At 41.7% G+C, this 26,421-nt stretch overlaps 1 protein-coding gene across 4 annotated transcripts in view; it reads left to right on the top strand.

Moving 5' to 3' along the window:
• NSMCE2 (NSE2 (MMS21) homolog, SMC5-SMC6 complex SUMO ligase) overlaps window positions 1-26,421 on the top strand; it is a 136,079-nt gene that overhangs the window by 23,641 nt on the left and 86,017 nt on the right. For all 4 annotated transcript variants that reach the window (XM_055798583.1, XM_055798585.1, XM_055798584.1 and 1 more), the window contains one exon: window positions 6,692-6,798. In XM_055798583.1, coding sequence (XP_055654558.1) covers window positions 6,692-6,798 — 107 coding nt within the window. The remainder of the gene's footprint in view (window positions 1-6,691; window positions 6,799-26,421) is intronic.

Raw genomic sequence — 26,421 nt, 5'->3', positions numbered from 1 at the left:
AAAAAAAAAAAAAAAAACCCAACTGTAAGGAAGTTGCTTTTAGAAGCACTGTTGGCCTAGTTCTGCTGGCAAGGGAGTTTAAGGGAGTTTCAGGTTGAGCAAAAGTTTCATGATTATTATAGAATAATATAGTAAGTTATTTTCAAAAGTGGTTAGTAATACTGGGTGCTTCAGCTTCTCCGTGCCCACTCTGAGATGACTGTTTTCAGAAAGTGCGCAACACCCACTCACTGGAAATGCTGGCCCCTTGAGATGTTTCAAACTGGGCATTCAGCAACTGAGATGTTTCAAACTGGGCATTCAGACCCTGCACGGTCTGTTTCTGTTGAAATTCTGATTCTTTCTACAATATCATGCACTTGCGTTTCACTTTCGTGGGCTTGGCAGGAGCTTCCCGGGTCACTGAGTCTTATCTCTTCCCATTTCAGACTGTCATAGCCTACAGGGAAATGGCTGGTAACACAAGATGAGGGTTTTTTTTGCCAGGAGTAGTCTGTAATCTAACAGACACTCTTGGCTCACCCTACTTAAAAAGAAAAAAATGAAGCAGGGAGAAATGGAGATTTTTTTTTTCAGTTACTTGCTGAATAAAACAAATGTTTAAATCCAGACTGAAAAGCACTGCCCTTTCCAAAATAAAACCTCAGAAGACTTCACTCAGGTACAGCAAAATGCTTGACCTGAATCCAAGTGTTGTAGTTTGATTTGCAATTTCTTAACAGAAGCTGAATAGAAAATAAGGTGAAACTTCAGAAATCATTCACAAGCAATAGTTCTCGTGCAACTGAGGGCACAGCTTATGGTGTTCTTCTGTGCTGGTCTTTGCTTTATGAGTTCTATTAGTCCTGTCTCCAACACTCCTCTCACTTTTATTCCTTCTGTTTAGATTTTTTTCTTTGGTAGAATATAGGAAACTCAGCTTCAGCTTCCTTCATCGCTTGAGAGGACTTGAACATTAATTTACTTTCAACCATCTTCCAGAAGAATGGTTTAGAGAAGAGGTTGTTGGATATTGAGGAGTATCAGAATCACAGAATGATTGAGATTGGAAGGGACCTCTGGAGGTTAACTTGTCCAACCCCCCTGCTCAGGCAGGGTCACCGAGAGTAGATTTCTGTTTCTCTCATGGATATAATGTCATTTGGTAAGATATACCCACTTTTCACTGGAGTGCTAGCATCTAGGTGAAGGTGTTGGCCTGTAAAGTCACTCATGCTCAGTCTCTAACTGTGTATATGAAAACTTTCTATGCAAGCAGAATGGCTTTGTTACAGGACAGTGAGGGTAATCCAGCTTGAAATGGCTGGAAACAGCCCAGTTAAGGCATTTCCTGAGAAGCTGGACGTTTCTTTAGGACTAGCCTCAGCAGTAAGTAGCTTCTGACTATTGCATGGAGGGAAATTTTGCAATTACTGCCCTGAGTTCCCCTTTACTCCACCAATTGCCATTCCCAGCATGGTTGATGGCCCTCTAATGAGCTATAGTTTTTCTTCTCTTATGAGTTGCAAAGGTTAGTTCCCCATCCAAAGGGCTCGATGGAGATTTTGGGGTATTTTACTTTTAACCATTTTTCTGGTTTTAATATGAGGACACCTGCATTCAGGAGATGAAACTGGTTTTCTCCATTCTTCTGCTGGTCCTTTGTATTGCTACTAATTTCTTTTAGTTCAGAATTTTCTGTACTGGCTTTCTGCTTTTTTTGCAGCCTAATAGATAAAATATGCTACAGGTCAGCGAGATGATATTTTGAAAGAATTCTCCTTCGGTGAGAGTTTTCTGAGGAGCTGTCCACGTACCTGCTGGAGAAAAAGTGAAGATGAACCCTCAGTGCTGCAGAGGCAGCCAGTCTCCTGTTTTAGTTCCTCTTGGTCTGTATAGTCTGGGGTATCATGGCAGGGTCCAGCTATATCTAGACAGAGGAGGAAAATAAGACAGTGTCTCCTAAATATGTCTGTATCCTCTCACAACTGAACATCTAGACAGTAGAGGGACGTCTTGTTACTGTCTTCTCCAAGTGTTTTGTGAATCTATTCTTTAAAAGTGTGTGTCAATTGATAGTTTTTTTCAAGATTTATTGTCCAACTTGAAATACCAACAGTTTTGAGTAGACCAGAACTGGGGGCACAGAGGAGTGTGTCTTAGCTAGCACTTTTGGTTTTGTAAATTAAGTACTTGCTAAAAACAACAACAAAAATGCTTAGCTGTATCCTGAATTGAGAATGTATGTTCTTCTCCACAAGATGGAACTAAATCAAGGAGTCAGGGAGCCTGTGTTCCTCTGCTGTCAGCAGTAACTTGAAACCTGCTGGCAAAGTGTGTATTTTATCTGCTGCTGGTGCATATGAAGACAACTGCCTACTACTGCTGTTGCTATTGGCTCAAGTGACAGATGTTTGTGTTACGTGTGTTTTAAAAGTCTGAAATCTACTGTCAAAATTTGTGGGCAATGGTATACCATTCCTCTTCTGCCTTAAATGATGGAAGAGCCTGATAGAAGCAACAGTGCATAGCCTTGAAATTCAAAGCAACTCAACATATACTGCAAGAGGTAGAACTGACAATTCCTCTTCTGCCTTAAATGATGGAAGAGCCTGATAGAAGCAACAGTGCATAGCCTTGAAATTCAAAGCAACTCAACATATACTGCAAGAGGTAGAACTGACAATATCCCGTTTTCTTTAAATTGAAAGTTTGACTTCTGTTAGCCAATATTATAAAGATATAAAAGTATATATATCTCTATGTTAATACGTGTTGTCTGTGCTTAAGCATTCATTTTAAGTACTGTTATATTTGTAGGCTTAGAGCCTTCCTGTGATTTCATGGGATTCCAGAATGTTCTGTGTTTGAGACAGTCCTCAGTGGAAGTGAATGCTTTTTTTTAATTGCTGCATATTGGCTGCAGAACAGCCTAAATAAGCAAGTACTGATGTTGTAACTTTTGCACAGAAAAAGAGGTAGTTGTGTAAAATCTTTAGATATTTTGCTAACTTGTGGATGTATACGGGGAACTAAAGTAGATGTGAACTCAGATGTTAGAAGGAAATGCAAGTTTTAGATAAGTGGGTGGCATTTTAGATGAGTGTTAATATAGGAAGTATTAAACCAGTGCTGACTTTATCCTGTTATTGCAACTTCTGTTTTAATACTGTGGGGTTTGTGATACGTAACCCAGTCCCGATTGATTACAGTTTGAATCAGCAGTAAGGACCACGTGCATGATCAGTTTGGTTTCTTAATAGAAATGAGAAATTGAACTCCTGCTAGTGTCTTTATGTGACTTTGTTCTGTAAATATTTAGGGAGACTTCAGAATAGTATCCACGTTTCCATTACAAAAAGAGATCATAAAGTCACGCAAGCTGGAATTCACAGTCATGAAGTATGCATATTCAGCCAGCTAATTTTAACGATGCACATGGGGCTTTGAAAATGAAAATTATGGCCTTGAACTGGGCTTTCTGTGAGTAAAAGATGTAATATTGCAAAATGTATAATCTCTGGGTGGTGAGGGTAAGGACTTGTGGAGAAATGCTTACTAAACTCAACATATTTAGTTTAGATAACAAGGAGACTTAACTACAGTATGCAACTTCAATGGTATTTTGTGGCAATAGCTAAAAGCATATGCAGAGAGTTTGGAATGCATTCCTTAGATATGAATTAGGAACAAGATTAGGATAATTTTTGATTAGATAACAGAAAGGCACTGATCCAGCACTTGCAAAGCGTTTGATTTTGGTGTTGAGCTAGGTTGTTAGCCTGCAGAGTGCAAGGTTTGAGTACTTTGGAGAGTTAGCTGGCTTTGTAGCGGGAGTCTGGCTGGAGGGTGTTCAGCAGATAATGTGGTCACAGCCTGCTGGAAGAGAGAAAGTGCCCTGAGTCTCTTTACCATGAATCCCCACTGCCTTCCTCGCAACTGAAATAAGAGTAGCAGCAGGGCTTGCAGAGTGGATAATGGACAGTGCCTTTTGCATCTTTCAAAAGTTGGATATGATTATTAAATTTTGGTTCTTTGTGATATAATGCTGTTAAATTAATGGGTTGGTGGGATTTGGGAGAGTGAGTTGTGGGATGGTGGTGAGGAGAGAAAAGTCTTTTCTAATTTCTTGTTCCCTAGTAAGATGAGGTCAACTGGTGTGTTCTGATTAGTCTGTGGCGGAGTCTGGTGTAAGGAAACATTGAAGGTGCTGGGATCCCTGCCTTGGTGAGCTGTAAAACTTTACATCCCCATATAGTCACCCACAGCTTCTCATCATGTGCACCAAAGCTCTGCTCTGCATCTGCCCCTTACCAGGGAAGGGCAGAAGTGTTCTCCGCTCATCAGGGGAAGGGAGAGGTTTTTTTGTGGGATGGCAAGATGGCAAATCAAATAGCCTGTAATGTAAGTTTTCTTATAAATCTTGTGTAAGAGATGGGGAGATGAATGGCTGGGAACAACATGGGAGATTTCCTCTTAGCTTTCAGTACCTTGGACTATGGATGGAATTGCAGGTAGAAGATGGACTCTAGTATCTGTCAAACAGCAGAAATGGGGGATGGACAACAACTGACCTGCATATAGTCCTTCAGATCTGTCTTTATGTCCATAGTGCCTTCAGGGGCAAGCTAAAATCATGTGTTAGTGACGCATTCAGCAGATTCCCAGTATATATAACATACTTCATGTACATGAAAAAACAGCAACAAGGAAAATGGTGAACATCACTGAGATTTAAGACATGCTGGTGGATGGGTGGAACGGTCAATACGTGAAGAATGTACGGCAGGATGTAGTTACAGATACATGTCCCTCTTGCCTGAGCTGTGTTCTACCTCTTTGATCTTCTGAGCTTCTATTTTAGTATTTTAGTGCATCTCTCAAGTTGCAACATTATTATTCTTTACCTAAAGCTTTTTAACTTTTACGAAAGATGGTGTTAATAGAGCTGTCTTGGTGTTTAACAATGCACTTCTTTTCCCCTAAAAAAAAAAAAAAAAAAAAAAAAAAGATTTAGTCCACTGTAGTTTCTTTATGTCATGGATATGATTCATTTTGGCCAGGGGAGGAGAATGACAGTTACTTGCTACACAAACCTTTCCTGTGATTCATGGAGTGCCATTTGTGTCAGCCTTGAAGGAGACACTTCATATGCTTCCTAGCAGGAAGGAAAAAGAGCATGATCATAGTTACCAGATAGGATATGGAAATAGGGTGGGAGGGAAGGGAAAGGGGAGAGGGAAATGCTGATTATTCAGAAGAAAGTTGCAGGAATGCCAAGATTCTGTCTGCATTATCCATTCATCTACTTAATGAAAAATGGATACATACCAAGCCTGTATATAATTAAGGGAAACATCATGACTGTAATTGCCATGTTCACAAAATAGTATGGCTTATTATGTAACTTTTTTGTGTAAATATATCTTAGTGCTTTTCCCTCTGTCTCCTGGATCTGTCACTGTTTCATATGGTATGAAGCTCCTATCTCAGAGTGATGTGTTTCAGCAGCAGTTTCAGATTCTGCTCTCAAGCTAAGATGGCCATATAAAATGCTTTATGTTAGTTTTCTGCCGAGAAAGATTTTTTGTGCTCTTAACGTACTAGTACAGTTAGCAATTTAGGAAGGGCACTAGCTTGCCAGATCAGAAGACATTTTCCTTTCTTCAAAATAAAAGTAATTTCAAAAGCTGTACCACAATTTTCTTCCTAAAAATAACAGCACCAGCACAGATTAGCTACTTAAACTGCTTGTAAAGAATACTCCATCAAATAACAACCCCTAATGCTGCACAGCAGACGGGGCTCTTCCACCGCTTCCAGCTGTTTTCTTTATACTGGGAAAGTGCAGGGTAGGAAAAAATGGGAGTAGGAAAAGTGGAAACTTATGTTTCCTAATTTATTAATTTCCTAAATGGGTTAGGAGCTGGTAGCTGGCTGTCCTCCCACAGCTGGCAGTATTTGGTATGGTATATGCACCTGTGTCAGGAGATGCAGCCATGGCTGTTATGCCTGTAGCATCTACAAAGGGTCCTTCTCCAGCTAAGCAGATGCATGACAACGTTAGGACAGGAAAACAGCAGTGTAGTAAGAGATGAAAGGAGTGAAATTAGGGGGAATGCAGAAGAGAGTAAAAAGGGGTGTGAATTTCCAAGCACATGTCCTGTATCCATTGATTTTCACTGGTAATTGAAGTTTTACTGCTTGTTTCACTAATGCTATTCGGTTTTCCATTATTTCCTGGGTTATAAAATGCTAGCTCTGTTTTCATTTTTTGGTAGCTATGTTTATTGGGGTTAAGGGGTCTAATTATAGCTGTGAACCATTTGTACTGAGAGGGCATTTAAGTTTTTTCTGACTATTTCTGAGGCAATGTGATGAGTCATGAAATACAACTTTTGCAGAAAATACCCTGATTGTCTAATGACTAGGTGTTGGTAGACGAAATTACACACACTCTCCCGTTCACATGAAACAAGGGAAGTGTCTTCCTGAGTAAGCTGTTTGTTCAAGTTACCCAAGAAATGTCAAGGTTTACAGTTGCAAAATTGGAAAAAAGTCTTCTATTTGAGGAACTTGAAAACACCTGCTGTGCCTTACAGAGGCTTTAGATATTCTAACATTAATACTTGTCTTTATACTTGTAAAGAAGAAATGCAAACTGAAAATAATACAACTGATCACCTGTGTACAAAAATATTTTGTTTTTCAGATGATGCAGAGGATGTTAAGAGCATTGAAAATGTCATGTTAGAGTATGCTGCAATGGACAGAGAACTTAATCATTATGTGGAAGCAATTGAAGAAACAGTAAATCAGGTAAACAGCCACTTCTATTGAAGTTATGAAAACATATCCTTATTTAAAGATTACCTTTTAATAGATACAAATGTTATATTAAAACAGTACATAGTTGGAAAGATAGGCCTTTGATGGGTATAAAATACTGCAGTTGCCAGTACAACTATTGTTTTTCTTTCCTGGCTGGCATGCAGCGTCTTACTCCAATTCCTCCCCACTAAACCCTTGTGCCGGTTGGAATATGGGATGAATACTGCTTTGGGAATGACTGAGGACTGTGTGGTTAAGATACCGTAGTCCCAGATGATACCTGCTTGGCGTTTTGCGGAAGATGGAAGACGCATAATGAATGAGGCAGGAATAAACGAATGGTTGTGGCAGCGGGGAACTGATGGAGCGGGGTTCCCAGTGCCTTCCTGCCACATGAATTTGCTCGTGCTTCATAAGGGGCGAGCTTGTTAATTGTTTGGCCCGTTAAGTGGGGTCTCGTTCGTTGCCTGACCGCGCATCTTTGCGAGAGGCCGGGGCGGGGGTCCCAGCTGGGCGCCGGCTGCCGCTGCGGTAGCACGGGCAGGTGTCGGGCTGTCGGGGTGAACCGCCCACAGCACGGGCTGCGTAAGCCCCTTTGCACTAGCCAGCCGGGCGCGGCGGCTGAGCGCCAGCTTGCAGAGGGCTTCTCCCTCTCTGCTTGTCGCCGGCCTGCGACACAATCCCTTGTCGGTCGCTGCGGCCCCCCGAGGCGGGGCGGGGGGGAACGGCCGGCACCGGGCGGGGCCGGGCGCGGCGGCGGCGCTGGCCGCCAGGGGGCGCCGCGGTTGCGTTCCCCGCCGCCCGCCCGCGCCTGCCCGGGCCGCTCCGCCATTATCTCGTATTTCCTCACGGTTATCGGCCCGTCAGCCCGCTGTGATTCTCTGTCCCTGGCTCTTGGACTCTGCGTAATCCCCTCAGCTCGGTGACCTCGTTACCCCGATTCCAGCGCTGCGGGCTGTCCCTGGCCGCTCTCAGGACAGGTCCCTCGTCCTGTCTGACCATCCCAAGCCAGGTGTTGGGAGCGGGGGCTCCACGGCTGAGGCGGGCACTGAAACAGCCCATTTCGGGGCACCCTGTACCCGACCACTTCATTTTTGGGCCACATCATGCTTGCAGAACTCAGCTTCTGAAGTAACCTATTTTAGTGTCTGCAAATAGACTTTTTGGTGTCAGTTTTGTACAGATTTCTCTAGAAGAGGCAAGAGCACATCCCTGATTTCCCTTCAAGTTGTGAAATCTGTGTTTCAAAGCATGAAGGTAGTGGAGCTTTTCCTTTAAACATGTCTAGCTGTTATCTTGCTGTTGTTTTTTGCTATTTTTAAAACAAAAGCAGGAGAGCAAAGCGATGCATTTTCCACCAATTCTATTTGGAGAAACGCCCGCATGGTTTTTATTTTGTAGAAATGTTTTCCTTTAATGAATTTTTAAAGTCATCTTGAGTGAGATGCTTAACTGAAAAAATCTTCGTTCAAATAATTAAATATTACATGTTTAAAATGAGTTTAAAACTATGTCTACGTCAGCAAATGTTGGACAGCATTAAATACAGTCACTGTTCCCCGTGCGGTCTTTAAATATACATTTCAACTCAGATGTCACCATAATTGCAGACCTTCTAGTTTATATTTGTCAGAAACTGGAAGGATCAGAAGTTTTTCCTTTATTTGGAATAGTCATGATTTTTAAAGCTTTCCTAGTAAAACGTAACATAGCCCTCACAGGCATCTCTCCTCATTAGAGATTAATGATGTATATCCAGACTTGAGTGAAACATAGTAGGTTTATATTTTGATGGTAAGCTATTAACTGATTGATCTGTTATTGTTATAATAGCAGTTTCAAGTAATTTTCAACAATGTAATTTCTTTCGTTATTCCTGTGTATCAGCAAAACGCTTTCTTCATCCTTAGGAATATAAAGAGTAAGCCTACGCCTTTACCAGCAAAGCACTCAAATCCTGTTTACTTCAGATGCATTCACTCCTGATCTTTGAAGCTCAGGATTCAATGCTTGGCTGAAGTGAAAATATTTTGTGGGTTTAGGTAGGGCGATGATAAATTCATGATTTTTAGGATTGGATTCAGCAACATCTGTTGTGTGCATATCTATGCTTATGTGCAAAAAATAGAAAGTCCTGGAAGGGTTGGTTTTCATTTTTTCCCCTTTTTTTCCTCTAGTGTAGCTCTTTTATGTTGTGTCAGAAACTCCTTCTTGCTTTGCTAAAACAAGCTCCTTCCCTGTTTCATTCCTAAGATTTTAAAAACGCAGCTCCAAGACATTTAACACATTAAGAGTCTACATGGATTATGAAGTCAGTAATGGCTGATCTGTTAGCCTCTAGCCACACTTCTATCTCTGTTTCCTACCTCGCTCTAGGGAATTTTCTGTACTTTGCACTGCCAGCATCCTGAGCAAACCTTTCTGAGAAAGAAACGTATATAAGCCTCTGCAGTGGATCAGAGATACCGTCTGTTCTCTAAAAAATTACAGCTAATGCTTTGTTTTGGAGGATAGCTACGTGCCATGCTTCTAGAATTGCACAGCATATCTCCAGTTACCTGTCAGAGACAGCTTAAACTCAGCTTCTGGGAAACAGATACTGTTACTGGATTTAGGACTGCATCTGGAGGTAGCTATTAGAAAGGCTCAGGTTTAAAATATCCTCCACTGGCTTGCTCCCCGGTTCCATCTGAATTCCTTACCTAAGGGCTTTCTCTGGGGAATTGCACCAGGTCATTTGTTTTCACAAGCAAACTGTTTTTCATACACAGTGTTAAAAGTATTTGTCTCAAGCTGCAAAACACATTTTAGCTGATTATTTTGTGAGTTTGTATGTTGTCATCTTCTGGGCTGTGGTTTCTTCATACAGCAGTGAATCTGAATGTGTTATATTCTGTTTCACCTTCTAACCACCTGCATGTAGTGAAATGTCCAACTGGAAGTTAGCAAGATAAGGAGACAGCAGCAGTTAAAATTCCTGATTAATTATTTCATTATGTGTACCTTTAAATGACATTGACAAAAAGTTGATATTGTACAATAAAAGTATGTGATGTAAATAATAAGGAACTAGCATGAGATATAGTCACATGTTTTTAAAAGCCATGTTTTTTGTTGATTTAAGCTGCAGTAGGTGGAATGCAGAAGGTGAAACATAACCAGCATCCTCTTCTGCTTGAATCAGCAGCCTGTTGAGCAAGAAATGAGCAATTCAATCACAGTGTTTCCAACAATAGGCTGTGGGAAATCCTTTGTCTGTGGAAACTCCCTGTGCTGCTGGATTTTCTTGTACCTGTGTAATGACTGGACTCCTGCTGCTGCTTCTTTTTTCATTTTTAATGGGTATTCTTAAAATAAATTAGCCAATATTCGGGTTCTTTCCATGCAAAGTCTGGACAGCACTCTTATTTTAAGTATAACAAAAAACTAACAGAGCTGAAGTACCTCTTCCAGACTTCTTTATACTCTTGAAGTGGATCCAAGTGATTGGGACCCAGGCTGAGTTAGCCAGTTCAGCTATCCCTACTCTAGGAGGGCTCTCAAGTGGCCAGAGTACCACCATATTGTGCCTGCTCTCACTCCCACTCTGCTCTCTAGATTAGCAGGGGTGTTGGTGGTGGACTCTGCTATCTCAGCTTTTCAAGCATGTGGCTTGTTTGGGACGGTAAAAGCTGGGGTAAATTTTCTGAAGTCCCCACACTTCTTTAAATAAAATGAATCACAATGTATTGCAGATCGATCTAGAGAACAAGAAAGACATAACTGACTTCCTAACGCTGCATTATTCCCACTTCTCTTTTCTTCTCCTGCAGGGAAAGAGAACCTGGGCTGTTTTGTTTCTTTTGCAGATGAGGGCGAATGTGGTAGTGGCATCTCTGACAAAGATTGCTTAGTACTTCCTCTTATAAGATACTGCTCTGCCAAACATCAATTTATCTTGCTTGAATTGTGCCTACCTTTTGCTAAGCCTGAGCACTGTGAAGGAGGATAAAATCTGAACCTGAGTGAGGTGGAAAAAAACCATAGGAGATGTGTTTCGGAAAAAATTTAAGAACCATGTTAAGGAAGGACACTGAGAGTGGGAAGAGACAGACAGAAAGGTAAAGGACATGGGCCTGGGAAGTCATGAGGTCATATAGACAGGTAGGGAAGAGACTGTTTGAACGAGTGCTAGGAAGGAGATGGTGTTGAGCTGGAAGAAAAATATAGAAATATTGGAAGTTGCGTTTGTGCTTGGATTTTATCCCAGCTTCTGCTCCAGCTTCCCCATGTTGCTCTGGGTGAGTCATTTCTATTATCATGTCAGTGGCTGCTGACATCTTTGTTTTCTTATTGTTCTGCATGGAAACTGATTTGAGCAATTATAACTGTAAATCAGATCAAAGATAATTACAGTTTGAACACAGGAAGTGAAATTAAACATGTTCTTTTTTTTGTTTTTATCTCTAAAACTACATACAACTGATGTAGGTGTGTGTCTTGATAGGCTTGAAGTCTGGATATGTCGGTCATTCATGCCTATGTGGCTTCACACCTTGTCAAGTGTTCATTCTTCCTTTGGCAAAGGTGAGGAGTGCACCATGTTCCTTATACAAGGGCTGTTTTGTCTCTACAGAATGTACAGGAACTATCGTTACTTTTGTTTTGTATTTTCGATAATAGTTCGCCTTAGACTAGTAAGTTCATTGGGCATGGGATAGGAGGAGGTGTTTGTTCACTTTGTCATTAATTTAGAGCAGCTTACTTAGTATTGGGATCTGTTATCTTCATGGCCAAATGTGTAGGTTTTAATCCCACAGAGGAGTAATTCCCTTCAGTGATGTAGGTCATAGTCATTCCAAGTGCGCAGCCTGTGAGTGATCTAAGGAGGGTCTGTGGAAAAGGGAAGAATCCTAGTTAAAACAAGAACGTCCATGGGCTAGGTTTGACTTGCAAACTATTTAGAAGAATTCTGGTTTCTTCACTTAAAACTCATAATATAGTGCTGTAGTGTCATGGACAGTCTTCCTTGGCCTCAGAAAATGAAAAGGACTTAAAGATAACATCTTTGTTACCTGGGCTTGGCCAGCATAGGTGTGTTGGCCACGGTTCCTATTGGAGAAGGTTCTGCCAATATATCCAAGTCATTTTTGACAAAGCAAACCGAACCAGAAAAACATTTTCTGTAGTGGTAGCTCCACCTGTAGTGTGGGTTTTGGAGGACTAGCAAGGTCAACCAGGGGGTGTGGTTCCATCCAGTTCCCATCCTCCTTGGCACAGCTGTGGCAACAGAACTAACGTGATGCCCAAGTCCACTCTGTGCGGCAGGCACTGACAGTGTCATCGATGACCGCTGCTGCCTGTTAAGAGACAGGGCTGTGCTTCAAAATCAGATTGTCACTTGGTTTTCTGTTGAGCTGATAACAGCAAGACTATGAATCCTATGGGACTCATGTGTTTTAGTTGATTCAGAACTCACTGCCAGTGACTGGCACTGTGATAGCCATTACAGTGTTGTCAGTGAAATAATTTTTGACATGGAAATTGCTAGTTTCATGGAACAAAAAGCCTTGTTTAGTGCTGATGCTTTCCTAATGAGCACTTTGCTCTTTTTCTTCTTGCAGCACTGTCATGACAGCATGTTTTGGGGCAAAATCCACTGATGATATCCATATCTGCAACTGTGACCTTTACTGTTCCAGCTGAGTTCAGAGCATTTTCTCTGATACGTGCAGTGCATCAGTGTTTCTTGGTTCTGAAATCCTGTATGTTAGCCCTGAAAATTCTGATACCTTCTTTTCATCAAAAAAAGTCCTCTGCTATACAGAAATGGCTCAGGAAGATGTTTATGAAGTCTGCTACCATGAAAATGGGTTTAGTGAAATTATATGTATTTTCTTGGGCTGGTGGGAAACATAAAAGAGCTCTTTCAGTCTTTCACTGCATTTATTCTGACTCTATAGTTGTAGAAGCTAGTTAATCTATCTTGAAGTTCACTTACAGTTTACTGAAGTGAACCAGCAGCAGCAAGTCAGTCCCCTGGTGAAAGACATTGTACCTGTGCAGTGTCTTCCCTCCCATCAAATAGTAAATAGGTTTCTGGAGAGCTTGCTTCACCTTGAAAGTTTTTGTTAACAATGGATGTCTCCTTGGGCATTATTTTGGTATCTTCACTGCCAACTTTATTTCTTGTTTACTTGCTATATATTAATGAAGACACTTCAGACTAGTAATTCATCTTACAGAATAAGCAAAATACGGACATTGGATGAAATCTTTATCCTGACTTGGGCAGGATTAGTAGAGGAAAATATGTGACCCTGTAGTTATGCCTCTGTGTGTATGTAATGCCAAAGGGCTTATTAGAACTTTTACAGGCAAAGTTAAGTCTGGCATTTACTAGCTATGGAGTTCTTTAACATATTACAGTTTCTTCAGTGCAATTTCTTTGATATAATTCATAATCAATAGTGTAATGCTTGTTCTGTCCTGCCATCTCCAAACAGTAATTCAAACAATATTGCACTGGGGTAGACATGTACTCAGTTTCCTGCAGAAACTGGGACAAGGATACATTTCTAATACTTACTTTATAATGTTTACTTTACTTTTTTGTGTCTGTCTCTGTATATGTTGGGCTAAGCATTTGATGGAAACTGCTTTTTTACTTTCCCAGAATTAGTAAGCTATGTGTATAGTTCACTACAATAATATGTTAGAGTCCACATTTGATGAGCTGCATTAAAAATATTTTTTTAGTGAGCAGTATATAAAGAAGTAGGAGTAGTGTTTTATTTTATGTGGGTTATATAGCACATCCTCAGTAATCTGTCTGTGTGTCTTCTAGCAAGCATAAAAATGTGTTGTGCTTTTTGAAGACTAAACCCTGGAAACCTTTGCACACGAACATAGGTTTATTTGACTTCACTGTGGTTACTTACATTTGTCAAGCTAAACATTTTCCTAAATATTTGCAGTGTAAACACTGGAGTTGCTGAAATGGCCATTGGCTTGTGTGGGTAGGAGTGGGGCAGCAGGGGCCACAGCTGGTTAGCAGAGCTTTGGGTGAAAAGAAATGTTCTGGACCTAGGACCATCACATGGAACTGCGAGCTCTGTAGACAGGGTGACAGCAGGGATAGTATTTAGAACAAATATGCCAAAGAAATCCTCAGAACCCCATTGTAATTTCAAAACTGTGTTTGTTATGTTGGACAGCAGTGCTGCCCAGTAGGTAGCAAACTAGCCTGGGATTAAGGAGGACTGGATACTGTTTTCGGGTCTACTGGCAGCCAGCGTGGTTGACCTTGACAAATTGTTTCGCTCTGTGCCTTGGGCTGTGGTCCCGTGTTCATTAATACCACTTCTGTGCAGTACCAAATCACCTGGTAGCACATTCTCGTCAAATAAGCCAGATCACATGATACCATGTTGATGCTGGCTGTATGCCGGTTGCAGAAGGACAGACGCTACCTGATGGAGCATAACTGTGCAAAATTAGAATTGGCAGAGTGGTTTGCACTTAATCAGTGCGTCATGCAGCTGTGGTGGTTTTGATGTCGTACTAGACATACTGAAACTGAATTTACTATCTAGTTCAACCACGATCTCAGTCATGTGGGTAGCATCCCGTATCTCTGTCCATAAAGAGATTTTTTCCTACCTGAAGATTTCAAAGCAATTTTAATTCAGTTGTGTAGTGATTTTATTTTGATATTAAGGATTGTAATAGGCAGTCTTAACTGTTTCTGCAATTCCAGAAGGTCACAACAGAGAGTAACTGAAAGTCTCTGTGGTTTGGATCCCTGCTTTTCTAGGTAGCGTCTCCATTTTAGAGTCAGCATGAATTAACTCTGTCTGGCTTAGCCTAGCCTAGAGAAGGAAGATAAAATTATGAAATGTAAGGAAATTAGTAGGTGTTGAGGTAGATAGCCAGTGCAAATTAAAAGGCCATCTTAATCTCAAATCATGGTGGTTGTTATTTTTGGTGTTTGGTGGGTTTTGGGTTTTTTTTTGTTTTGGTTTTGGTTTTTTTTTAATGAAACTTATTACTGGAAACACTGGAGTTGTAGTTTCAGTTGATCAGTAGTGAAAATAGTCTTTCAAATTAACCATCTCATCAGCTCCTGCTGACAGTCCGAGGATTTAAATGAGGGGGCTGTGGTAGGGGGTGAATGCTGAAAGCTGAATGATTCTCAGCAGCAGGGGTTTTTGACTTGAAATTAATTTATCCTGTTAATTGAACACACCCAAGTTGATCAGTGTCTTCGGGGAGGCAGTTTTGGAATGCCTTCCATAAAATGTCTCTCTCCAAATGTTCAGTGTTGTTTTAATTACTGTAATTGTTCCAAGAAATTGTGTGTGTATGTTGGCTATTTTAATAGTCTTCCCTCAAAACTTTAAATGTTAGGTCACTCGTTTAAAAACATTTACTCTTTCTGCTAGTATGTTTTTTAACTGACCTTATCAATAAAAACATTCAGCTACACAGATTTTCCCTCTGCAGAATTCTTAGCAGCTTTATAATGAATCGCATATAAAATGTTGCTTACAGCATTAATTAGATTACATTTTTTTGTGGCTGCTACTACCATGGATTTGTGTTTTTTAAAGCATTTTAGTTAAGAAGGAGTTGGTAGAAGTCAATACTCTCATTCCTAGCTTCCTCATAAATTGCATTATTTTGGACTTTTTTTCATTGAGCTGTCCAATACTGGGCGTAAGCAGGAGTGTGCTTGCCACATGTTCCATGTAGTTTAGAGTGTACCAAATCCTTGCAACTTCATAGTATGAATTGTTTTGAATATTTTAACTTTTACAGGACTGCATGTTTAGGGCCTTTGTTAAAATGGAAAGAACGGAAGGTTTGTGGAGCATATCTTTTTTTCATTTCTTGATATTTGGAGTTAAATGCAGCTTTTTAACCTTTATTTCGTTAAATAATATAATGGTTTTCTCATGTTTTCTTAACACATGCACTCAACCTGTTCTGCAAATGTTGAATTGTCTGTCTTTCTCACCTTTCACATTGTTCCTGTTGATAGGAGGTAGTGCTTTGATTTAAAAGAAGCAGCATGACTTCTTTGTGTTTGTGATTTGCGGCAGTATATAGCTATGCCTGTTTTTTAATGCCTAGTAAAATAATAATAAAAAAATCTGCTTAATAGTATGTATACATTTTATTATCTTTCCAACTTGAGGTAAAGGTTTCAAAAAATACCTAAATCCTGCCAGAAATCGATACCAGATGTCACGGTATCTCCCAAATGTGGCCCCATTGTTGATAACCTACTGTGAGTAACAAACACTGTGCTTGATAATAAGGGTTAGCAAGTTGGGCTAATTTCTGGGCTCTCATCTTACTTAACTGAGCTAAGTGCATAGCCTGAGTAAGCTGATTTAACCAGCTCAGGTATTTTTTTTTATCCTTAGACTTGTGTGTTGACACTGACAGTGCATGAAAAGTATTTTAAAATACTGAAGAAAACCCTGTGTACACCAGATAAACTCAAAACTTCCTTGTTAAATGTAAAGTTCCCATGTTAAAATATACTCACACATACTACACCTGATAAATTCCACAAAACCAGAGAAATTAAAAGCTCAGTAATGTTGCTGATGATAACTCTTCTGACTCTTGAAGTGTTGGTGCCTTACTGCATTGCCACTGCTCCTGTGTAACAATTCACAGTGTTTATTCAACTAGGTACTCATCCTCTGTTCCAAGCTGTTGTTATGCTACTTTTTCCCCAGCAGTCTGTTGTGTGGGGACAGGATAGGATAGTAAGGGCTTGGGTGCAATGTTGAGTTTAAAAGGCTTGCTGAGAAGATGACAACTCTAGTAGGCAAAACTTAGGGACTGTGGTTTTGTAGTGTTTGATAACTGTAACGATGTAGTGTGGGCTGTAGATGAAATGTTTCTCCATGGATTTTTTTTCTTAGTTGGAGGCGATCAAGGGATAGAGGTAAAGGCTGGACTGCACTTAAAGCAGTTTGGTCTAGTTCAGTAGAACAGTCTATTGAAACAGGGAGTTTCTGGGCTTGCCTGTTAACAACCCCTTACTCCACAGAGTGCAGAATAGCCCCACCTCATCCCGCTGTTCTCTGTTAAATTCCACTAACTACTGGAGCCCTGACCCTCATTAGCACCTCTTCTCCCCAGAGTCAGGTTGATTATGTTCAGTTTGGTGGGTAGCTCCTCTGCCTCCTCCCTTGCTTCCCCTATTGCAACCTATGTAGGCTTCAGAGTCCCTTTCTTGTATTTTTTTGACCAAAACCAGAGTTGGCTGTAGTTAGTTGGTGGCATGCACTGGGAAACGACTTACAGAAGCATTGACTTTTCTCCCACCCACAGCAGTGCATTGTATCGCTTGGCAGACAAAATCTGAACAGAACAGTGAAGATCCTGTTGAACAATGGCTTAAGAGAATCTGGCCCATTAGTCAGATTTGCACAGAGCTGCCCTATCAGTTATAATGACCTATGTCTGTACTAATGCTCCATGAGCTAATTAGACCTTAGTATAGCTAGTCATCCTCCCTAATCTACCAGTTAGGTTTGCATATGCCTGGCCTCCTCCATCAGTCAGGCTTACAAACATGTATCAGACAAATCCCTTCAAGCAGGTTTATATGCAAAGCATAGATAACTATAGCTGTAACATGTATTACAGCTCAAAGTGAGTTTACACTCAGCCATTTCAAAACCCCACAAAACTCAACCCCAAACTCCTTATATTAGTCCCCCCTTTGCAGTACTTATTTGTCTGTTAAATTTTTAATAGGACAGTGTTTTATGGTAAGGAGAAAATCTAGCTAAACCGAAAAGCACCCACAGAGGATCACAGATGTGGCTTTACTTCTGGTCAAGGAGAAACTGTCAGGTAATTCAGATAAGAGGTGACTATAATAGCAGTGTGTACAAGCATGGAGGGAACAGAAGTGCTTGTTCACAATGTGTCACATAAAAACAAAGAGCCATTTAATGGAATTGTCTAGCAGCAGGTTTTAAACCAACAAAAGGAGGTAACTTTTTATACAGTGAATAATTACATTGTGGAATTAATTGCCACAGGATGTTATGGAGACCAGAAGCATTAACGAGTTCAAGAGGCTACTAGACAAATTCATGGAAGAAAAACTCATTGACAGCTATTAGATGTAAAGATTCAAATACAATCACTGTCTTGGGAAATCTCTAAACTGCAAGTTGCTAGAAGTAGGGAAAGTATATGGTAGGAAACAGGGGAAGGTCTTTCTATTCAGCTCCTTTGTTATACTACTGATCCAGCTTTTTGCGTCTGCCACTGTCAGGGACAAGAGAGTGCACTGGATGGATCAGTTGGTCTGATACAGTACTCACATCTTTAGCAGAAAACAAACTACATAGAAAATACAGAGTCTACAACCAGTACTGCATCCTGAAATTTATGTTGACTGGCTATGTAGCTTTAGATGAATAACATTTATACTGTGATTCAAACCTATTTTGGAACATAGTTCTATCTAAAATTACCTTTCGCCTCCATAATTTTAATATTTGGAAAGTCTTCAGGGTATCTAATAATTTATCTTTGTATTCTTACTCATATATTTGATGATTTAAAAAAAATAAGTAAATGAACAGCTCCTGCTCTGGGCATTATTACATAATTGAAAAATTCTTAATCTCAAAGCTAACTTCAAATCTATATAATATAAAACCACACAAACCATTTAATAATTAGGTACTAGCCGATAAAATCCAGCTTGAAGTTAGCACAGCTACACCCACTTGGACCAAAGGGAGGAATCTTCAGCTAGATCCTTGTCTTGTAGCCAGTTTTCACCCTTAATACCCAAGAAAAACTTAATTACTTGTTCTAAACAACACGTCTTGCTTGTAATATTGACGGAAGGAGGTAGACTATAGCTCTGGGTGAGTATCTGCTGGGACCCCTTATAAATTTGATGAAATTCCATCTTAAGTACCTGCTCTGATTTCAGCCACATCAAATGGGATGAAATGTTTTCCTGCATTGTTAGGTACCATATGATCTAGGTTTTTTATTTATTTTAATAGATCAGAATCTGAAAGTTTTAATATCAGTCCTTGTGATTCCTGGGTGGGTGAACACAAAAATGCCTTTTCTATCCCCATCAGCAGGGTTATAAACTAGAAGGGTGGTACAACTGGGATCATACATATGGTCAACTAAGTTGTGACTATAGGTTTCTTATTACAGGAGATACTGAATAAGAGACAACAAAGCATGTCTTATTTTTTAAAAAAGAACACATTAAGTTGATAGCACTGTCAGAAAATAATTGTGATTTTATATGCACTTTCATTACTTGAGGAAAGCTTGGCTCCACCATTTTTGTAACTCTTCAAGTAGGTTTTGCCTCTCTTAGCCTCCTGTGTATCAGATTAAAAAAACCCCAGCTGCTTCAACTTCTATCAGTTGTGAGCCCATGGCCCCTCCCCAGACTCCAGTTTCTCCACATACCTCTTGAACTGGGGGGTATGAGACTGGATGCAATTTTTAATCTATTGCCTAATGAATACTTCATAAGAGGGGAAAGTTAATTCCTTTGTCCTGGTGGCCACGCTGCCCCTAATGTAGCCTTATTAGCAGTGAGAATGTTTCCTCACATTTCACTTGGTGTTGTCTGTCCTTTTCAGCAGACCTGCTGCAAAGCCAGGCGGTTCCTAGCATGCACTGATGTGTGAGGTTACCCTGCCCCTAGAAAAGCTGCAGAACTTTTGTTGTTGAACTTAGCATTTCCAGTCCTGAATTTCCTCAAGGTCCTTCTTGATTAAAGCTCTACTGCTTGATGTGTCAAAAGCCACTAGGTTAGTATGGTCTAGAAGATTGCTGAGGGTGCATTTGGTTTCATCATCCAGGTTGTTGGTGAGGTTCTTGAACATTTTCAGCCCTACTGTTCACCACTATAATACTCTGCTTGGTACTTGCTACCAATTGGATATCAAACTAATGTTTACTGTGAGTGCTACCCTTGGAGCCCAGCTGTTCTGGTAATTTTCAAACTACCTTCCAGACCATTTAATTACATCCACCACTCTCCCCACATCTGCTTTTCAGGTCAGTTCATCACATAAGGCAATCAGTTGGATCAAGCATGGACTGCCCTTTGTAAGTCCATGTTGATTGTTGCTGATTACCTTTTTGTTCTCTGCATGTTTGGAGGTGGATTCCAAAAGGATGTGGTTTGCAATCTTTCCAGGGGCTGAGGTGAGGCTAACCAGCCTGTAGTTGCCCGAGTTCTTTCTCTCGTGCCCTTTTTAAAGACAGGCATAGTGCTAGCCTTTTTCCAGTTTTCAGGGGCCTGATCATCCACAATGATCATGCTTTTTTTGGAGATGACAGGCAGGACTCTTGGAGTCACATCAGCCAACTCTTTCAGCACTTTCAGATTAATCTTGTCTGTCCTCACAGATTTGAATACATGGAGCTGCTCTCACTCATTCCTGACTTGTCGTCCCTGACCTGTTCCTTCCCAAACCATCCTGGTACACCTGGAAATCTAGGAGTAATCTTTGCCTGTGAGGACTGAGGCACAAATGTATTGAGTACTTCAGCCTTTTCCATTTGCACAGCCGCTACTAGGTTGTCTCCCCCATTCAGTAACATCCCCACATTTCCTCTGAACTTACACAATTCCCTCTCGTCGTTCTTTCTATCCCTTACTTGTTTCAATTCTAACTGTGGTTTGGGTTTCCCAATTTTGTTCCCAACTAGTGCTAAAGCCAAAGCCAAAGTAGTGCTTTTGTGCTCATTTTTTTCTTGCTATTTCTTGTTTGTTGTATGCTGTCTTTTTGCATTACAGTTCACTAAGAAGCTCCTTGCTTAGTCAAAGTGACTCCTACTGAAATTTCCAGTCTTCTTGTACAACAGGATTATTTGTATCCGAGCTCTCAGTAAGTTTTCTACAAAAAATTTACTAGCTATCCTAGGCACCTTTCGTGTCAGCTTCCCAGGCGATTCTGCTGAGCCATATCCTGAATAACCCGAAGTCCACCTGCATAAAATCATGAGTCCTAATTCTTCTGCTTATCTTCCCAATCTTCTTCTGCATCCTGAATGCAATCACCTTGTGGTCACTGCTCCCAAGCTACTATCTGACCACATTTGCCACTACTCCTTCTTTGTTCATGCACAGAGGTCACACAGAGTATTACCTTTGTTTGGTCTCTCTAGCATTTACATTAGAAAGTTATCACCAACGCAGTCTAGAAATATCCTGGATTGCTTGTGCAATGCCATGTTGCCCACGTGGTGGAAATCTCTAATAAAGACGAAGGCTGGTAGTCATGTTGCTTTAAGTAGTTGTTTGTAGACAGTCTTATCCACTTCATCCCCTTGGGCAGGTGGTATGTAACAGGCTCCCACTGCTCTATGGCCAATGTTGCTTTTGCCTTTGCTTTTCACTAGAAGATTCCTGTCAGTTACATCTCTGGATTCACACTGGACCTCTGCATAGACAAGGAGGTGCTTTGTAATGAAGTGCAACTGCCCTTCTTGTTGTTTGTTCATTGCTTGTTCTCCTTGAAGAGCCTCCATGACACTGTTCCCGTCATGGATGCTATCACATTTAATCTTCGTGATCCTGATCACATCAGAACTCTCTGACTGTGCGTAGACTTCCCGTTCTTCTTGTTTGTTGGCCAAGCTCTGTGCATTAGTATCCAGACGCCTGAGGTAAGCCTCTGCATGCCCTCCCTCCAAGTCGAAATGTGTAACTTGTGGCCTTTTCTCACACATACTTTCTCCTCCCTTCCCTTCTCTTACCACTGGGCCAAGTACCCATTCCTCAGTGAATGTGGTTTAAAGCCATCCTCACCAGAACAGTGAGTCTCTTCACAGAGATGTTTTTGGCAGGTGGCTTCCGTGTCTTCGTAGCTGCCCATCTTTATTGAATGTGGCATTGCAATCAAAGAGACCAAAGTCTTGCTGGTGACAGCAGCTGTACAGCCAGGCATCAGTCTGCTGGTTACATCTGCTAGCCAGGCCACTCCATTGACTGGAAGGACTAGAAAAGAGCATTGCTGGCATTTCTGTCTTCTCATGTTTGCTCTGAGTTCTCTGTTCCATTTGAGCTACTCGGGGTTTCACTTGACTGTGTTACTTCTGTCCCACAAAGGTTAGGGGCAAGAGGTAGAATTTGGAAGGCTGGGTGAGTGCTGGCAATTTCTCTGTAACATCAGTGAGCTGGTTCTGGGCAAGCAACAGACTCACCTGGATAATAGGGGTGGATTATTCTGTTTCAAACAGGGGAGCATCATCAGGGACTAATACCGATGTTTTCTTTAGTACTGGTGCTAATCCAAAGACTTGAGATATGCACTCAGAATTTTCTCAAACACCCACTACTGTTCCTGAAAATCGTAGCTTGGCACAGCTGGAGGAGGAAAAAGAGTTTTATTCTTGTTACCTGAAGTCACAAGCTAGCAGCTTCTACCCTCTGCAAGTTTGTACCCTCTTGCTGGTCTTTTGGTTGTAGCTGTTCTTCTTAGAATTATAGAATATGGAAAAGACCTTTAAGATCATTGGGTCCAACTGTAAACGTTACCTTGCTAAGCCCACCACTAAGCCATGTCCCTAGGTGCCACATCTACATGTCTTTTAAATACCTCCAGGGATGATGACTCAACCACTTCCCTGGGCAGCCTATTCCAATGCTTGACCATACTTTTGGTAAATAGATTTTTCCTACTATCTAACCTAAACCTTCCCTGGAGCAACTTGAGGCCATTTCTTCTTGTCCTATTACTTGCTACTTGGGAACCACCTTGCTACAACCTCCTTTCAGGTAGTTGTAGAGAGCAATAAGGTTCCTCAGCCTCCTTTCTCCAGGCTAAACAAACCCAGTTCCTTCAGCTGTGTCTCATGAGGCTGGTTCGCTAGACCCTTCTCTGAACGTGCTCTACTTCCCTCATGAAGTGAGGGGCCCAAACCCGAAGATAGTATTGGAGGTGTGGCCTCACCAGTGCCAAGTACAGGGGGATGATTGCTGCCCTTGTCCTGCTGGCCACACTGATTCTAATACAAGCCAGGATGCTGTTGTCCCCCTTGCCCACCGGGGCACACAGCTGGCTCATGCCCAGCCGGCTGTCGACCAACACCCCCAGGTCCTTTTCCCCCAGGCAGCTTCCCAGCCGCTCTGCCCCAGCCTGTAGCGCTGTGTGGGGCTGGTGTGACCCAAGTGTGGGACCTGGCACTTCTCCTTGTTGAACCTCACACAATTGGCCTTGGCTCATTGATCCAGCCTGTCCAGGTCCCTCTGTTGGAGCCTTCCTGTCCTCCAGCTGATCAACACTCCCCCCGGGCTTGGTGTCATCTGCAAACTTGCTGAGGGTGCACTCAGTTCCCTTGCCCAGATTGTTGATAAAGATACTAAAGAGGACTGGCCCCAGTACTGAGCCCCAGGGAACGTCGCTTGTGACCAGCTGCCAGCTGGATGTAACTCCATTCACTACCGCTCTTTGGGCTTCAGCATAGAGCATACCCGTCCAAACTATGAGTTTCTCCAGGAGAATGCTGTGGGAGATGGTGTCAAAGGCTTTACTAAGGTCCAGGTAGACAAAATCCACAGCCTTTCCTTCACTCACTAGGCGGGTCATCTTATCATAGGAGGAGATCAGGTTCGTCAAGCAGGACTTGCCTTTCATAACCCCATGCTGGCTGGGCCTGATCATACCTGCACATACCGTGTGATGGTGCTCAAGATGCTCTGCTCGATAACCTTCCCTGGCACCGAGGTCAGGCTGACAGGCCTGTAGTTCCCTGCGTCCTCCTTCCTGCCCTTCTTGCAGATGGACATCACATTGGCTGACCTCCAGTCAACTGGGACCTCCCATTGGAAGTGGTTTGGCGTGCACCTCTGCCAGCTCCCTTAGTACCCGTGGGTGGATCCTATATGGCCTCATGGTTTTGTGTGTGTCTTAAGTGGTGTGGCAGGTCACTAACCATTTCCCTTGAATTATGGGTCTTCATTCTGCTCCTTGTCCCTGTCATCCAGCTCAGGGGACTGAGTACTCTGAAGGTAACTGGTCTTGCTATTAAAGACTGAGGCAAAGATGGGATTAAGTACCTCAGCCTTTTCCTCATCCTTTGTAACTGTATTTCCCCCCGCATCCAAAAAAGGGTGGAGATTCTCCTTAGCTCTCCTTTTGTTTCTAATATAGTTATAGAAATGGTTTTTATTGTCTTTTATGGCAAAACCAATTGGAGTTCTAGGTGGGCTTTGGCCACCTAGTTTTCACCCTGCATAACCTCGTGAGATCCTTGTAGTCCTCCTGAGTTGCCTGCCCCTTCTTCCAAAGGCCGTAAACGCTCTCTCTTTCCCTGAGTTCTGGCCAAAGTTCTCTCTTTAGCCAGGCCGATCTTCTTCCCTACTGACTCATCTTTCAGCACATGGGGATGACCTGCTCCTGTGTCTTTAAAGTTTCCTTCTTGAAGAATGTCCAGCCCTGCTGGACTCCTTGGCCCTTCAGGACTGCGTCCCCAGGGACTCTGTCAACCGGTCTCTTAAATAGGCCAAAGCCTGCCCTCTGGAAGTCCAAGGTGGCAGTTCTGCTGACACCCCCCCCCCACCCCCCCCCCCACTTCTCCAAGAATCAAAAACTCTTTATCATTTTGAGATCACTGTGCCCAAGACTGCCTGTAGCCATCACATCACCCACAAATCCTTCTCTGTTCACAAACAACAGGTCCAATGGGAGCCTTCCCCAGCTGGCTCCATCAGCAGCTGTGTCAGGAAGGTAGCTTCCATGCACTCTAGGATCCTGCTGGACTATTTCCTCTCTGTTGTATTGTATTTCCAGCAGACATCTGGTAATTCTTACCCCCATGGGGCTCAAGATTTTGTCTTGGAGAAATTTCTTCAAAGATCTTACTGATCTCCTGTGCAGAACCCCTGATGTGGTGAAGCTTGCTGACCTCTCTTAGCAGCTCCTCACTGAGCATAGCAGTGACTTGATCAGAATGCACGTCCCCAGCTCCATGCCCCAGCACTGGTCATCTAAGTATCCAAGCCCTGGATGGCAGAATGTATCCTCAGCACTTCCATGGAGGCTGAGAATGCCAAAGTACCAGGAAGGCTGCACTGGTGACCTGTGCTGCGTTATCTCCATTTGGGAGCAGCTTCTGTTGGATTTCTTTACGCTCCCTGCAATCCAGCTGCCGTATTAACCGCCTTGCTTCTGGTTGTGTGTCCTGATGGCAGGGCTTCATGTTGCTGGTGTTCCCTGAGGAACACCATCTCATCTCTAGATGAGTAGGAAGCTGATGCAAGTTAACTCCACCCCTAGTGAGACTCCCACCTGGCAGGGAGGTCCTCATGCTGCCAGTTAGTTGGTTCTCTGCCCAGTTTGCTTGCCTTGTGATCACATCACGCATTGCTTCCCCTTGCACTGCTGTTCAAAACAAGGGCTGGAAAGTGGATGTGAGTTAGACACGCTGCTTTAGGATAAGGAATAGCAGTCCTAGTTTCAGGATAGACAAATTAGAGTGATTTATACAGGATTTGGTTTTATGTGCTTTCCACGACAACCATTCAGTAAAGTAAATATATGTTGTTATTTTTTTCTGTGAAGTATTTTTAGTAAGTCTTCAGTGCCTGTTTTATTGAATGACTAATGCATTTTGGTACATCTGAATTACATCTATACTGAGTCATTTCATTTTGTAATGACATATTTAAATGTTTAAATCTCTACAGAAATTAAACCTTGTAAAAGACTTTAACCTTTTGTTCTGGTGGTTGGTTTGTGCCTCTGTTATATCACCACAAGCCTCTGCTATGGGGAAAAACTCCTGTAAGCTGAAGACTCAGAGAATGCTGCATCGCAAAGACATTTCTGGAAACCACAAATGAGCCAGTGTGTTTATGCACAGCCAAAATTTTGGTTTTTCAAATCAGATCTTCTGCTTGCTGTGTAATGTTGTTGCATTTAACATTTCACAATACTGTTGTTGGACTCCTAATTTTTCCTAAGCCACTGTTCACCAACATTTCTAAATTTTCCCCCCATCTCTTCTCAGACTATAGTTACTTCACATTTTGAAACTAAGGCTTTGTTTATGGGGAAGGTTTTGCTAGTGACAGAACTAAAATAGTTATATTGGTGTTACTTACATTCTTACTTGTGGTTTTTTTTGGTGGGGCTTTCTTTTATTTTGTTTTATTTTGTTAAACTCATGTAGGATACGTAAGATGAAATGAAATAAAAGCATCTGCAAGTTTTATACCAGGATAACTGTAAAATAAGTGTAAACATTTATTGCTTGTTTAGACCAGTCCAACAGCCTTCCTTAAATTACTTTGTCATGTGTACTACTTCTTGAACTATTTTTTCCCTAGTCTGCTACCTACCTTTTATCAGCTCACGATACCCTTATAGACCTCGAACAAATGCCTGTTGTACCAGGCTGTCCTTATTTTGAAATACCTTGCAAGCTTTCACTTGTGCTTCATTATCCTGGATTTGTAATCTGTGTTTCTCCCAATGTGTGGTTTATATTGCGTCTTTGCTTGTGTGCCAGGTTCGTCATTTACTTTGTGAGCTTTTTAGTGCAGAGAGCTGTTCATCACATCATGTGCTTTCTGAAGCCCATACCATATTTTTAGAA

The sequence above is a fragment of the Falco peregrinus genome, chromosome 3 (assembly GCF_023634155.1).
Source record: "Falco peregrinus isolate bFalPer1 chromosome 3, bFalPer1.pri, whole genome shotgun sequence".
Taxonomy (NCBI): domain Eukaryota; kingdom Metazoa; phylum Chordata; class Aves; order Falconiformes; family Falconidae; genus Falco; species Falco peregrinus.
The sequence above is the reverse complement of the archived record's forward strand: the minus strand, read 5'-3'. Positions and strand labels throughout refer to the sequence as shown.